The following is a 15945-nucleotide window of genomic DNA, read 5'->3' on the forward strand; positions in this document are numbered from 1 at the left end:
CTTCCCCTGGTGTTCCCAGACGCCTGGCTCCCTCCTGGTGTTGTGTGGCATGAGGAGAGGGCGAGGGGACGGAGGTGGAGTGCGGAGTGAGGAGCTGCTGGCACACTCTGGGAGCTGGCTGGTGTGCCCACAGGACAGCAGCTGGCTGGCACACTCAGAGGAGTGGCCTTGCACACTTGGAAGGTGAGGAGACACCCTGCACACTCGGGGGAGCCAAGGGCCCTCTCCGTGCCCTGCTCACTGCCCTGGAGCATTGCTGTCACCTCATCGTGCTGTGCCCACAGACCACTCCTCACTCTCCAACAGCTGATCCCTGCTGGCGTGCTGGAACCTCCCTCTGACGCAGACTCTGGGGTGGAGAAGCAGACTTTGGGGGGCTTGCAGCCCCCCAGGCTGCCCAGCCGGGTTTGGGGAATGGGAAGTGTCCTGTGGAGCAGACACCCAGCTCCGTGTGCCCTGGTTAATGTGGAATTTGTATTTCTCTGCTTTTCCTGTTCTGCACTTCCGCTCCATTTTTATTTTTCCTTTGCAAATATGGCCAGCATCCCTGGGGTGGGGATAAGCTAAAGTACAGATGTATTATGCAAGTGCAACCAAAGCCTTGCCCAAGGGTTTCAGGGAGTCACTCCTTCATCCCAGTGTCTCCAGAGGCCCTGGCTTTTCCCTGACAACTTCTGCAGCTGGATTAAGGAGTCTCTGGGTTTGCCTTGGGAAGATGTGGCCGTCTGGGGCTGGCATCACATCGGTGTCACTTGTGCCAAGGGGCTTTGTGGCACTGGGGGTTTAGCAGTCCCTGTTCAATGGCAGCAAGAGGCTGCCCCATCCCACCGTGTTGGGTGGAGCCTTTGGCACCACTGGGAACCTCCCTTCTGGGATGGGAGGATGAGGGTCCAGCTTGGGGGTCTGGCAGGATGCTGACCACCCTGAATGCATCCCAGCGCCCCACCCCTGCTCCCTGCAGCGGGGCATCCTGTCGAGAATGGCTCCCACTCCTCCAGGGGGTGATTTCATCCCGTTAATGCTGTGTTCTCCTAACTTACTTCAGTTTTTGATTTAATTCCAGGGTCCTCACTGAGCAGCGAGTCGTCCCCGGTGTCCTCGCCGGCCACCAACCACAGCTCCCCCGCCAGCACGCCCAAGCGTGGCCCCATGGGCCCCATCATCGTGCCTCCGGGGGGGCACAGCGTGCCCAGCACGCCGCCCGTCGTCACCATCGCCCCCACCAAGACGGTCAACGGGGTCTGGAGGAGCGAGGGCAGACAGGTATGGCTGTGTTTGGGGGGAAGGATGGAGGGTATGGGGTGCCGTGCATGGCTCCCAAGGGATCACTGGGCTGCCCACATTTGGTCCCTTCCCCAAACTGGTGTGTCCCCGAGCTGCCGTTGTCACCGGGGCTGCCACCATCCCTGGGCTGCCATCGTCCCCTCACTGCCACCATCCCTGGGCTGCCATCCGGAGGGGAGCTCGAGGAAGGAGGAGGAGTGGAGGGGGGGGGCGGGTGGAGAGCAGCTAATTAAGAAGCATCGTTAGTGGTTCTCCTCTCCTCCGCATGCTACAAGCAGATTCCCGGGGGGATTATGCCACTTGGAAAGACTAATTAAACCACAAAGCGGAGAGCCGAGGGTAGGGGATGAGAAACGCCGGGGGCGGAACGGGGGAAAATAAATGGAGCCGCGATCCCCGGGAGCTCGGAGGGGTGCGTGGGATGTCCGGGTGCTCCCCAGCGCGGTGTCACCCCCGTGTCACCCCCGTGTCCCCCCTGGAGTGGGGGTTAACCGAGCGCGGTGATTGTCTGGCAGAGCCGCGCTCGCAGCGTGGTGCCCGGGACGGGAGGTGATTAGAGCAGAGCCTGGCACGCACAGCGAGCTCAGGGGGGACACCGCACCCTTCGTGGTGACCTTGGGGCTGCCCCTGCCCTGGCCCTGCCCTGGATGGGCCGGGATGGGGTGGGGAGGGATGCCCACACGGCGTGGGGGATGCTGTGGGTGCCGCCATCCTCATCCTCCTGAGCTGCTAAACGGAGAAGGCGCAATGAAAAATGATAATATTTAAACCTAAACGAGCCTTGCTGGGGGTCACCCCACTAATTGTCAGATCCTGTGGGGTCTCCTGTCGCCCCAAGCGGTTCCCCCTTGCCAGGGAGTGACCTTCATCCTGACACCAGGGCTGGAAGCTGATGGAAAGCGGCTGAGGCCCTGAGGGCGGGTGCTGATGCCGGGGGGTGCTGGGGGGGTTGTGGGCTGACCGCTGGGTTATGGCCCTTATCAAAGGCCAGCTGGATTTCCCCCAGCCGTGTCATTCCTGCCCAGATGATTAATAGCTCTGGAGAACAAAGCGGCCATAAATCTCCGGGCAGGTAATGGGTGTCTTGCCCTCAGCTCTGCCCCGGCTCCAGCACCTCCTTTCCCACTGGGGCCCCACTGGTGTAGCCTCCCAGACCCTCCCACCTCTCCAGCTGCCCTTCCAAAGCCTGGATGCAGGAGATGCTCTGCTGGATGCATCCTCTCCTGGGTACTGGTGCCAGGCAGGGCAGGCTGGGGACCTACCGAGGGTCTCGGGGTGGGGACACAGCAGGGATTCCCCATCTCCTGCCATCCTCTAATGCCCATCTTGGTGTTCCTGCCCCTTTGCCTCCCAGCAGGAAGCAGGGTCGCGAGGCAGCAGCAGCAGCGCCGGCCGCGAGCGCCTCATCTCGGAGCCCCCCCTGACGCAGGAGAAAGCGGGGGGTCCCACTGTGCCCTCCCACCTCCTGGGGACACCCTACTCCTTCGGGCTGCCCCCCAGCTCCGTGGTCCAGGACTCCCGCTTCCCGCCTCTCAAGTGAGTCTGCTCGGAATGGACGAGGGGGTTGCAGGATGTGGGTGTGCCCTTCGAGCTCTGGTCCCACCTGGGGGAGGTGACATCTCCCCACGGGGACAGTGAGGGATGGTGACCATCTCCTTGCCCCCCAGCCTGCAGCGGCCCGTGCACCACGTGGTGCCTCCCAGCGCGGTGACCGAGGATTACCTGCGGAGCTTCCGTCCCTACCACACGGCCGAGGATCTCCGCATGTCCTCCCTGCCGCCCCTCGGCCTCGACCCGGCCACCGCCGCCGCCTACTACCACCCCAGCTACCTGACACATCACCCCTTCCCTCATCCTGCCTTCAGGTGGGCACCTCTGAGCCTTGGGATCCCTGGGAGTTGCTGCTGGATGAGCTTTGGGGTCTGGGGAGGTGGGAGCATGATCCACTGAGGGCGTTTTGGAGCTCTCCATCCCTTTCTCCCAGTGGAAGGCAGTCCCCATCCGGCTCCTGGGAGGGGAACTGGGGGCTTCTTTGCCTGTCTGAGCATCCCTGTTTTCCCAGGATGGATGAGTCGTACTGCCTGTCGGCACTGCGGTCCCCCTTCTACCCGCTGCCAGCGCCGGGCTCGCTGCCCCCCCTGCACCCCTCGGCCATGCACCTGCACCTCTCGGGGGTCCGGTACCCCCCCGAGCTCTCCCACTCCTCCCTCTCTGCCCTGCAGTCCGAGCGCATCTCCAGCCTCGCTGCCGAGAGGTACGGAAGGGCTGATGGATGGTGGGGGGCATGGATGGGGTGCTCCAGGGGATGCTGACAGAGGACCAGGGGTGGTGTTGGGGTGCTCTATGATTGCTGGTAAGTGAGTAGGGATTTGGGAGTGCTCCAGAGGATGCTGGCAGGTGCCCAGGAATTGTTTGGGGGTGCTCTGGAGGTTCAGGGGTGTTCCAGGGGATGATGAGAGGCATGCAGGGTTGATTTCAGAGGTGCTCCAAGGGGGATGTTTGGGGTTGGTGCTTTTCTTTTTGGCTTTTCTCCACAGGCTGCAGATGGACGAGGAGCTGCGGCAGAGGGAGCGGGAGCGGGAGAAGGAGCGGGAGCGAGAAGCCGACCGGGAGCGGGAGAAGGAGCGGGAGCGGGAGCGTGAGAAGGAGCTGGAGCGCGAGCGGGAGAAGGAGCGGGAACGGGAGCTGGAGAGGCAGCGGGAGCGTGCCCGGGAGAAGGAGCTGAGCATGGTGAAAGCCATGGAGGGGCCCTTCCTCCCCGTGGCGGAGCTGCACGGGCTGCGGGGGCACCCGGCCGAGGAGCGGGGCAAGCCGGTGGAGCCGCTGGCGCCCGGCAGAGCAGGTAACGCCCACCTTCCACAGCTTGCCTTGGTCCTTTGTCCCCTCCAGATGGCAAAGCCGAGGGGGTCTGTGGCCCCGGGAGGTGGCTGGGGACGGGGACGGGCTGTCCTGGCTGCCAGCTCTCTTTGCCAGGAGCCCAGCTGCAGCAGCTCGGAGCGGCGGCGCGGTGCCGGTGCCATCTGACTCGGGCCGGGGTGGCACCGTGCCCGGTGCATGCCGGGCAGCTGGGCTGGCAGCGAGTGGGCAGCCCCCTGTGCTGAGCTCTGACCAGTGGCTGCCCCAGGGATGCTCACCCCAAAACACCCTCCCTCTCCCACACCCTGACTCTCCGTCACCCCTTTCCCAACGCAGACAAACTCAAGGACTCGGTGCTGCCCACGCCGAAGCCCATCCAGCACCCTCTGCACCCGCCACCGGGCTCCCACCACCCCGTGCCCAGCCTCATCCCCAACCACAGCGTGTTCCCACTGCCCGGGAGCAGCGCGGCCACGGCGCTGCTCATCCACCGCACCAACGAGGAGGAGAAGTGGCTGGCCCGGCAGCGCCGGCTGCGCCAGGAGAAGGAGGATCGGCAATCCCAAGTCTCGGAGTTCCGGCAGCAAGTGCTGGAGCAGCACCTGGACATAGGGCGTGCCCCAAGCCAAGCTGAGCCCGAGCACCGGCCCGAGCACCCCAGGTAGGGATGGTGCCAGCCCTGCTCCAGGGATGGAACTTTCTCCCAAAACTGAGCTGCATTTTCCTGTGTCGCAGCTGTCCTTGCTGGAATATCTGTAGCTGAAGCTGGAGAGGGACTTTGGACAAGGGAAAGGAGTGATAGGACAGGGGAAATGTCTTTAAATGGAAAGAGGGCAGGGTTAGATGGGATATTGGGAAGGAATCGTTCCCTAGGAGGGTGGGGAGGCCCTGCACAGCGTGCCCAGAGAAGCTGTGGCTGCCTTATCCCTGGAAGTGGTCAAAGCCAGATTGGACAGGGCTTGGAGCAACCTGGTCTAGTGGAAGCTGTCCCTGCCCATGGCAGGGGGTGGAATGGGGTGACCTCTGAGGTCCCCTCATCCTACACCATTCCATGATGCCATGATATGATGATCTATTGGATTTTCCCCCCAACCTGTGTCTGTGCCCACCCCGTTACCCAGCTCTGCCCCCCATCAGGTATCCATCACCCCACGGCCGTGCCCCTCACACATCCCACGAGCCAAAGCTGCGGTGCCCGGCCGGTGCCAGTGGGTTCCTGCCACGCGGTGCCAGCCAGGCCGGCTGTGCTGGCAGCGCCCGGCGTTCCCGGTGCCCGACATCTGCGCGGCGGCAGGCGCCGAGCCCAGGAGGTGGCCGGGGGCCAGCGGCGAGTGGCCAGGTGCTGCCCAGCCACCGGCACCGCTAATTGCAGCTCCCCCCTCCCGGGCAGTGGGGCCGGGCAGTGGTGGATGCCTCGTTTGGGGGGCACCTGCACAGAGCCGGGTGGTTTGGGGGGCAGCGGAGCGTGCCCACACCCCCGGATTGATTGACAGGGGCTTGCTCGCCCCCGTGGCTGAGCACTTAAGTGGTGCAGGCTCATCCAGCCAGCTCTGCCGCCTGCTCCCTTTGTTATTTTTGGGTATCCAGGGGATTAGCGCGGCTCATCGAGGATAATAAGGAGCGGATCACGGGGCGGCACAAAGGCAAGCGCCCGCCGCAGGCTCCCTTCCCCATCCGCTCCTCCCACCCCAAACCGGAGAGGAGACAGCAAGGTCACCCCGGAACACCTGCAGCCGGGGTTGTTTCATCCCCATCCTTTTCCAGCATCCAGCGGGGCGGGAGAGGGATGGATCCTGGGGGGCAGGCGGTGCTCCTCGCCGGCGGTGGCACGATGGCGGCACCGGGCTGAGCTCGCTGCTCCGTGCGCGGAGCTCGGGGGCGCTGGAGTGGAAACGTGTTAAATGCACAGCTTGGGCACATGAAATATTTATCCTGCTAACGGGCTGGCTCCGGCTCCGGCTGGCGGAGGAGGGCTGCACCGGGGCACTGCCCTCGCCACGGGGCTGTGCCAGGGCTGGTGGCTCTCTTGTCCCCACACAGGGGTCAAGGCTGGGGTCTCCAGCCCCGGTGCTCCTGGGGTGCAGCCACATCTCTGCCCAACCCACACATGCACAGCCTTAACTCTGCCCCCATGCTCAGGCTGGTGGCAGGGAGGGGAGAAGCACGGCAGTGCCACGTGCACAAACCCCTCTGGGTGTTCCTGACAGGCACGTTTCTCCCCAAAATCCCCCAGTGCTGGAGCGCTGCCAGCTCTCCGCTGGCAGTGCCAGCTCCTCACCTCTCCGGTGCTCTCCTCTCCCTGCAGGTTGGGATCGAGCCGCCACGAGCCGAGCAGCCGGGAGCCAGGGCAGCACTTTGGCGGGCCCCCACCCCTCATCTCCCCCAAGCCCCAGCACCACCCTGTCACCACGTCCCTCTGGAACCCCGTCTCGCTGATGGAGAGCCCCCCCGACCCTCCCCGGCGCCTCCCTGAGCCCCACGCCCTCCACAGCCACCCGGCACCCTTCGAGCCCAGCCGCCAGGGCATCCCGCTGGTGAAGGTGGAGAGGGTCTTCTGCCCGGAGAAGCTGGAGGAGGGGCCGAGGAAGAGGGATGCTCTGGAGAAATACCCCCCGGGACGGGAGCCCGGCGCCCCGGAGCACGGGGCCTTCACCCACACCCCCTTCCTAGCTGAGCTGGAAAAGTCCACTCAGAGCATCCTGAGCCAGCAGAGAGCCCCGGCCACCCCGTTCCCCGAGGCCACCAAGCCCAGCTCGCCCTACCGGGCCCCCCAGCCCCGCGCCCAGGACCCCATGTACATCTACGACGAGTTCGTGCAGCAGCACCGCAGGCTGGTCAGCAAACTGGACCTGGAGGAGCGTCGGCGGCGGGAGGCCCGCGAGAAAGGTGAGGGAGCGGGGATTTCGCCCCGGCACCGGGACCTGGCCGGGGGTCTCCCGGGAATGCCGACATTCCCGCATCCGAGCGGTTCGGTAAACCCTGCGCTCCAGACGTGCCCCATTAATAAATGATGAACTGGAGCTAATAAGAGGGTTTTAAATATTGATGGGGTTGCTGGAGTGGGGATGAGAACAGCAGTGAGGAGGAGATGGAGAGCTTGGAGGGGGCTGGAATTGCTGTCCCCACTCCTTTGGGGTGGGGGCTCAGCCACAGCCTCCCCAGGCTGTGTCCCATTGACCCCCCGCCACCCATGCCACTGCCATGCCAAGAGGATACACAGGGGTGGGTGATGCCCTCCGAGGTCCCACAGCTGCTGGAGAAGGGACAGGGCTCTGTTGGGTTGCACCCCGCACCCTGCTGGGCCTCCCATTGGATCCCCACCTCTCCTCTCTTGACATCCCACCCTGAGGCACCCCCATCCCCAGTGGGGTTCTCCTGTGTCCCAGAAGATTCCCGGGGGTCCCAGCAGGTTCCCAAGGTGTCCCCAGCCTCACGCCAACCTCTCCCCATCCCCAGGGTACTACTATGACCTGGATGACTCCTGTGACGACAGCGACGAGGAGGAGGTGCGGGCCCATCTCCGCTGCGTGGCTGAGCAGCCCCCGCTGAAGCTGGACACGTCCTCTGAGGTACTGATGGCACTCCCTGTCCCCTCCCTGTCCCCTGGGGGAGCAGCCCCTCCTTTACACCCGTTCCCAGTGCTCAGAGCAGCCACCATCCCCAGACATCTGCAAAGGCACTGGGGGATGAGGGATGGGGATGGCGAGGATGGGGATGGATATGGGTGATGGAGGTGGGGATGGAAATAGGGATTGGGGTAAGGATGGGGATTGGAATGGGAATGGGGGTGGGATGAGGATGGGGATGGAGATGGGAACAGGAATGAAGATGGGGATGAGAGGAATGGAGATGAGAATGGGGCTGGGAATGGGAATGGAGATGGGGACTGCAACAGGGATGAGGATGGGAACAGGAATGAAGATGAGGATGGGAATGGGGATGAGAATGGGGATGGGGGATGACCTGCTCTGCTCTCCCCATGGTCACCCCAGAAGCTGGAGTTCCTGCAGCTCTTCGGCCTCACCACGCAGCAGCAGAAGGAGGAACTGCTGAGCCAGAAGCGGCGCAAGCGGCGGCGGATGCTGCGGGAGCGGAGCCCCTCTCCGCCCACGGTGCAGAACAAGCGCCGCACGCCCTCCCCGCGCCTCCCGCTCTCCACCCGCTACAGCCCCGACGAGATGAACAACAGCCCCAACTTCGAGGAGAAGAAGCGCTTCCTCACCATCTTCAACCTCACGCACATCAGCGCCGAGAAGAGGAAAGGTAACAGCCATGGCCCGCGCACGCTCGGCTTTGGGGGTGCCCTGGGGGGGTCCTGCCTGGGGCCCTGAGCTTGCTCTGCTGAGCAGAGGCTACACTAAACCTCAGCTTCCCATGCCGCAGACAAGGAGAAGCTGGTGGAGATGCTCCAGGCCATGAAGCAGAAGACCACGCCGGCCGCCGTGGTGGTGAAGAGCTCCCCACGGGACAGCCCCGGTGCCCCCAGCACCGGTAAGCGCCCCAGGTCCTTCCCTGGGTCTCGGGATGGGGGGCATGGCTTTGCCTTGAGGGACGCACGGAGTCCTGGCTGTGTCCAACTGCTGCTCCTCTTCCCAAAGAGCCGCCGGTGCCGCCGCTCCTGCTGGACCTGGATAAACCCGTGGGCATCGCCGTGTCCGTGCCAGAGGTGCCGAAGGCGGCGGAAGCGTCCAGGTTAGAGCAGCTGAGAGCCCAGGAGCCACCGAGGCCCAAGGAGTCAGGCACGGCACCGGAGAAGCCCCGGCTGAGTGATGGGCACCCCGGGAAGAAGGCTCTGAGCATCCTCAGCTACGTCAGGGGTCCCCTCCCCAAGGACATCCCGGTGCCGCTGTCCCACAGCATGAACGGCAAGAGCAAGCCCTGGGAACCCTTCATTGCTGAGGAGTTTGCCCACCAGTTCCACGAGTCGGTGCTGCAGTCCACGCAGAAGGCGCTGCAGAAGCACAAAGGTAATGGGGATTTGTTGGGAATTCGTGTTTTAAAGTCGCTTTAAGAATCACCAGCAAAAGTATCAGCAAAACCAGGCTTAGAGTAAAACCAGCATCACAGCAAAGCTCGTCGGCAAGGTTCGCTCCCCTGTTTATTAAGTGGTTAAAGCACTCGGAAAAAAGCAAACAGAAATCCAGCGTCAATAAATAAACCCCAAATAATCCATGTGGGGGCTGGAGGAGGGGGAAACAAAAGGATAGGAAAGGGGGAGGACAAAAAACAGTATGGAAGATCCTCGTGTTGAGTCACAAGTTCAGAACAGACCCCTGTGCTAAACTGAGCCTGGACTTGAGCAACGGGCTATGTTTAAAGGGCCAACAGCACTTAACTTAGACTTAACAGCACTTAACAGCATTTAAACTTAACTTAAACTTGATTGATAAGTTAAACAATTTAGCAGAGGAGTCATACAGAATTCACACACAACAGTAACTTCCTCCCAGGCCTAACTTAGCAATCTGAGGTACTTTAGAATCCAGGAGAGTAAGATTCCCAGGATATTTGCTATGGCGTGTTCACCCTCACACATGGACAGAAAGAGTCTGTACAAGGTACCTGTGAAAATTCCCCTGGAATTCAGTGAAATGCTCGCTTTGGATGCCTTTGCATCTGCTCAGTGAGTGAAGTGTTGAGCTTTGAGGAGTGGAGGATCAGCTCAGGATCTGCTGTGGTTCAGGGATCCTCCAAGTGCAGGAAATGTGAGAATTCCCTGGCTCTGAGAGGGAATTTGCTGGTCCCAGCCCACTGTGGTCCAGGAGAGCTCCTGGAGTCTCACTCAGGGACTTTGTAGGGCTTTAGTCGCAGGAATTTTCCACCCTGGCCCCAGTTCAGGTCAGTGACTCTCTGTGGAAATTTGATAACAAAATGATGATCCCACTTGGGTTGTTCAGGCCAGGAAGAGAAGTTTCGAAGGCTGTTCATTACACAGGAGCTCGTTAGGCAGCAGCAGTGCCTGGGGTAAGCAGACAGGGTTTGTGGTAAGCTCCAGAGGAGCTGAGTCCAGGTGCTGCTCCTCAAGGTCAAGGCCTAATGAGCATTTCCCAGCTCATGCTGTGAGGGGGGACACAGCGCCACAAATCCCAGAATCCCAGAATCACTGTGGTTGGGAAGGACTTCCAAGGTCGAGTCCAACCTGTGGCCGATCCCCACCTTGTCACCCAGACCAGAGCCACATCCAGCCATTCCTGAACTGGTGGGGACTCCACTGCCTCTCTGGGCAGCCCATTCCAGTGGGCATTGCAGTCAAGAAATTCTCCCTGATGTCCAGAGAAATAAGCAGGGATGCAGGAAGCTGGCTGGATACTGGGATATCACCCCCTTGTCCTCCCACTGGGGTTTGGCACTGGCAACCTCGTCGCTGGAGCATCCCATGAGCTCATTGCTGAAGCTAAAAATTAGGGATAACACAGCTCCAAAGCCTCCAAACCCATTCAGCTGAGTGATTGAGATAGCTAAAACGACTCCAGCGCACAGGGAGTGACAAAAACCCCCAGAAGATGCTGTAACCCCCAAAAACATCCATGAAGGGTAGAATTAATGCCTTGAAGGGGCCGTGGGGAGCAGGCAGGGGCTGACTGTGGCTGCCCACAGGGGGGACGGCGGCGCTGACGGCGGAGCAGAACCACAAACTGGACGCCTCCATCCACTACAACATCCCCGAGCTGCAGGCGTCCACCCGCCTGGCCGGGCCCCCGCACAACGGCACGGCCGAGGGGCCGCTCCGGCCACTGCCCGCCCTGCCCCGGGACTCCGCCTCTGAGGAGGAGGAAGAGGAGGAGGAGGAGGAGGAGGAAGAGGAGGAAGATTACCCCAGGCCCAAGTGGCAAGGGATCGAGGCAATTTTTGCAGCTTACCAGGAACATATAGAAGGTAGGGGGTGTGGGGGGGTTGGGCAGGGAGGGTAAAATGCCACTTGGTGCTTTATTTTCCCTTGGGAGGGTGTCACTGGTTCCTGCTGGGATGGGCTGGGGAAGCACTGGGGGTTCTCTAGCACTGCAGGAGCAGCATGAAAGCAGCAGGCACTGTTGTTGTTTTTGCAAAAACGGATGCATGCATGAGAAATTGGTGTGCTCAGAGCTGCCCAGCATCTTCCCAGTGGCACTTGGAGGTTCCTCACAGGCAGTGCCAGGGTTGGGAATGCTCTGGGATGCTGGGGGCAATCACTGCTGGCTGGGCAGAGCCTCAAGCAGGGCTGGCACCCTCTGTGGGTGGCGCAGGGAGCCGGAGGAGCCGGTGCTCAGCCCCTGTCCTTTGGATGTTGCAGAACAAAACCTGGAGCGCCAGGTGCTGCAGACGCAGTGCCGGCGGCTGGAGGCCCAGCACTACACCCTGAGCCTGACGGCCGAGCAGCTGTCACACAGCATGGCGGTGAGTGGGGATGGGCACCCAACCCTGGGCACCCCATCCCCTGGGCACCCCATCCCCTGGGCACCCATCCCCTGGGCACCCATCTCCTGGACACCCATCACCTGGGCACCCCATCCCCTGGGCACCCCATCCCCTGGGCACCCCATCCCCTGGGCACCCACCCCCTGGGCACCCATCTCCTGGACACCCATCCCCTGGACACCCATCCCCTGGGCACCCCATCCCCTGGGCACCCCATCCCCTGGGCATCCACCCCCTGGGCACCCATCTCCTGGGCACCCATCTCCTGGACACCCATCTCCTGGACACCCATCCCCTCACTGCCCATCCCCTCACTGCCCATCCCCGCACTGCCCGTCCCTTCACTGCCCATCCCCGCACTGCCCATCCCCGCACTGCCCATCCCCGCACTGCCCATCCCCTCACTGCCCATCTCCACACTGCCCATCCCCGCACTGCCCATCCCCTCACTGCCCATCCCCACACTGCCCATCCCCACACTGCCCATCCCTGCACTGCCCATCCCCTCACTGCCCATCCCCACACTGCCCATCCCCTCACTGCCCATCCCCGCACTGCCCATCCCCTCACTGCCCATCCCTGCACTGCCCATCCCCTCACTGCCCATCCCTGCACTGCCCATCCCCTCACTGCCCATCCCCTCACTGCCCATCCCCTCACTGCCCATCCCCTCACTGCCCATCCCCGCACTGCCCATCCCCTCACTGCCCATCCCTGCACTGCCCATCCCCACACTGCCCATCCCCTCACTGCCCATCCCCGCACTGCCCGTCCCTTCACTGCCCATCCCCGCACTGCCCATCCCCGCACTGCCCATCTCCACACTGCCCATCTCCACACTGCCCATCTCTGCACTGCCCATCCCCTCACTGCCCATCCCCGCACTGCCCATCCCCACACTGCCCATCCCCGCACTGCCCATCTCCACACTGCCCATCTCCGCACTGCCCGTCCCCTCACTGCCCATCCCCTCACTGCCCGTCCCCGCACTGCCCATCCCCTCACTGCCCATCCCCTCACTGCCCATCCCTGCACTGCCCATCCCCTCACTGCCCATCCCCTCACTGCCCATCTCCACACTGCCCATCCCCTCACTGCCCATCCCCACACTGCCCATCCCCTCACTGCCCATCCCCACACTGCCCATCCCTGCACTGCCCATCCCCACAGTGCCCATCCCCACACTGCCCATCCCTGCACTGCCCATCCCCACACTGCCCATCTCTGCACTGCCCATCCCTGCACTGCCCATTCCCCTTCACTGCCCATCCCTGCACTGCCCATCCCTGCACTGCCCATCCCCTCACTGCCCATCCCCACACTGCCCATCCCCTCACTGCCCATCCCCACACTGCCCATCCCTGCACTGCCCATCCCCACACTGCCCATCTCTGCACTGCCCATCCCTGCACTGCCCATTCCCCTTCACTGCCCATCCCTGCACTGCCCATCCCCTCACTGCCTATTCCCACACTGCCCATCCCCTCACTGCCCATCCCCACACTGCCCATCCCCTCACTGCCCATCTCCGCACTGCCCATCCCTGCACTGCCCATCCCCTCACTGCCCATCCCTGCACTGCGCATCCCTGCACTGCCCATCCCCTCACTGCCCATCCCCTCACTGCCCATCCCCACACTGCCCATCCCCGCACTGCCCATCCCCTCACTGCCCATCCCCTCACTGCCCATCTCCGCACTGCCCATCCCTTCACTGCCCATCCCCTCACTGCCCATCTCCGCACTGCCCATCTCTGCACTGCCCATCCCCGCACTGCCCATCCCCTCACTGCCCATCCCCTCACTGCCCATCCCCACAGTGCCCATCCCCGCACTGCCCATCCCCTCACTGCCCATCCCCACACTGCCCATCCCCTCACTGCCCATCCCTGCACTGCCCATCCCCTTCACTGCCCATCCCCTCACTGCCCATCCCCACACTGCCCATCCCCTCACTGCCCATCCCTTCACTGCCCATCCCCTCACTGCCCATCCCTGCAGCATCCCCACCCTATTCCCCCACTATTGCCCCACTCCACGAGCTGTCTGGTGCCCGCTGACCGTTCCCGTTCCCTGGCTGCCCGCAGGAGCTGAGGACCCAGAAGCAGAAGATGGTGTCGGAGCGGGAGCGCCTGCAAGCCGAGCTGGATCACCTGCGGAAGTGCCTTGCCTTGCCTGCAATGCAGTGGTCTAGGGGTTATTTCAAGGGGTATCCCAGGTGACGCTCCTTGGGCCAGGCCGAACATATAGTCTAGAAATAATAATCTATTTTATTACCTTGAATATTTAATATTTTTCACTGGGAGGTTTGAAGCTAAAAAAATAAAATTTAAAAAAAAAAAAAAACCCAAACAAAAACAAACAAAACACCACGACAACAACAATGACAAACCATTAATAATGAAAGGAGGAAAACAAACAAACAAACAAACAAAAAAAAGAGAAATAAATAAATGGGGAATGTGCCATGCATGAAGCAAACAGGAGCCGGGAGGAGCCGGGAGCCCATCCCATGGCCAGCAGCCCCCGGCATGTCCCCTCCTGTCCCCTCCTCCGGGGGCCACGGCGCTGAAGCCCCACCCCCCCCTCCACCCACCCACACTTTATAACTCTCATTTTTGTTGGTTCTTTGATTTTTTTTTCTAAAAAAAAAAAAAAGAAAAAAGACAATGAAAGACTCCACCGACAACACTAAACCCAGGCGGGGCCCCAGGGGCCGGGTGCTGCCAGATCCCGCTCCCGGCACGGCACCCCCAGCCCAGGGTTTCCCCTGGAAATGCACTTGGCTATCAAAAAATAAAGTCAATAAACTGGTTGAAGGTCCCTTTTTGTTCCTGGTCGGCGGGGAAGGGGCAGGGACACGCGTGGGGTCACTTTGTCACCCCGGCTTTGGGACTGAGCAGGCGGGGAAGGAAAAAAAAAAAAAAGAAAAAAGGTGCTTCAGCCTTGTACTGTGTATATATATTAAAAAACAACAAAGTTTTGTATGTTTTTATTGCTTTAATTATTGTTATAAAAAGCTTGCCTTTTTTTTTAAGATGTTTCTGCTTTTTGTTTTTTCCTTTTCCACCCCCCCTGCCCCCCCCTTTCTCCCTCCCTGTTTTTATTTCCTTTCCAGTTTGGTTTTTTGGCAAAAGGATGAACTCACTTTTTGTGTTTGTACTGCTGCTGGTCGGGCCAGAAAAGATACTGAAGTGTTTTAAAAAGAATCTAAGCCCAGGAAACATAAATCCCCTTTTCCACTGGGACAGGCCCTGTCCCACCATCAGTCCCTCGGGAAGCTGAACCTTTCCATCCTCCTGTGGTTTGTTTTTTTTATTTTTACCCTTTTTCTTTGCTTTCTGGGGCTGTTTTCGCTCCAGCTGGGTCGTCGTGGGTGTCATGATGCTGGGTGGTGTCTGAGCCTTGCCCAGGCTCCATCTGCCAAAGGAAAAATCCCAAAAAATTGCGCTGAGAGGGTGGAGGGTTGGGAGTGGGTGGCACTGGGGTGTCCTTGTCACCCCCCAAAAAATACCAAGACAATCAGAGCGGCTCTAGGGCAGTTTGGGCACAGGGAGAGGGGGCCCTGTGGGGTCTCCTGGTGGCACCTCGGGGACAATCCAGGTGGAGCTGTGCCCACAGGCGGGCAGGGATGTCCTGGTGCCACCAGGCTGTGGTGACAGGGTCAGGCTCGGTGCCATTTGCAGCCAGTTTCTAAAAACCCCATCGTGTGCCCTGCCTCCCCCCGGGGGGAAGGGGAAGGGGGGAGCCTTTTTTTTTTTTTTAATTGTTATTTTTGAATTATTTATTAGAAATTGTTCTTAATTCGCCACGAGACCAGCTCACATCTCCGGCAAAAGGTGACCTCTGCTTCCTGCTTTAAATTCCCTCGTTGCACAGGCAAAGAAAAGCATTAACCCCCCCTCCCCATGCCCCCCCTTGCTCCCTGCTCTCTCATTGGCTTCACCAAATAAAAAAAAAAAAAAAAAAAAAAAGCTGGGCAAGATTAAAAAGCAAAATGCCCTTGTGACAGAAATTAGTTTAATCTGTTTTAAATCCCCAATTGCCTCGCCAGCCTCTGGCCTCGCCGCTGCCAACTCCGGGCTTCGCAGGGAATTTTAACACGGCAAAATACGCTCGTTGCTCCACTCTGTTCCCTGCCTGTGTGCCGTGGCAGAGGGAGGGGGAAGAAGCCAGGGATGGAAAATCATTGGCAATTTATCCCTCGCCGCGCTGAGGAGCCCGGCTGGGGTGCAGCCTCGCTTTGTAGCAGCTCCCGTGCTGACTTTCCCTCCTCACCAGCCCGGATTCAGGGTTTTTGGACCAATTTTCACCCCCCTCCGGGGTTGTGGTGAGCATTTGTGTCCGTGCAGAATTTCTGGAGCGGCTGTGCCAGAGCCTGGAAGGGCTGGGAGGAAAGAGAGGAAGGCAG

At 60.9% G+C, this 15945-nt stretch overlaps 1 protein-coding gene across 4 annotated transcripts in view; it reads left to right on the forward strand.

The window, feature by feature from the left end:
• GSE1 (Gse1 coiled-coil protein) overlaps positions 1-14349 on the forward strand; it is a 101010-nt gene extending 86661 nt beyond the window's left edge. The window contains exons 4-17 of one of the 4 annotated variants that reach the window (XM_032121760.1): positions 1064-1263; positions 2639-2820; positions 2952-3149; positions 3347-3538; positions 3822-4126; positions 4477-4801; positions 6446-7026; positions 7597-7709; positions 8133-8403; positions 8509-8631; positions 8739-9107; positions 10738-11016; positions 11411-11514; positions 13622-14349. In XM_032121760.1, coding sequence (XP_031977651.1) covers positions 1064-1263; positions 2639-2820; positions 2952-3149; positions 3347-3538; positions 3822-4126; positions 4477-4801; positions 6446-7026; positions 7597-7709; positions 8133-8403; positions 8509-8631; positions 8739-9107; positions 10738-11016; positions 11411-11514; positions 13622-13756 — 3377 coding nt within the window. In that variant the 3' untranslated portion in view covers positions 13757-14349. The remainder of the gene's footprint in view (positions 1-1063; positions 1264-2638; positions 2821-2951; positions 3150-3346; positions 3539-3821; positions 4127-4476; positions 4802-6445; positions 7027-7596; positions 7710-8132; positions 8404-8508; positions 8632-8738; positions 9108-10737; positions 11017-11410; positions 11515-13621) is intronic. The other 3 variants (XM_032121762.1, XM_032121763.1, XM_032121761.1) reach the window with 3 other exon arrangements.
• Positions 14350-15945: the final 1596 nt, after the last annotated feature.

This window comes from Corvus moneduloides, chromosome 12, assembly GCF_009650955.1.
Source record: "Corvus moneduloides isolate bCorMon1 chromosome 12, bCorMon1.pri, whole genome shotgun sequence".
Lineage (NCBI taxonomy): Eukaryota > Metazoa > Chordata > Aves > Passeriformes > Corvidae > Corvus > Corvus moneduloides.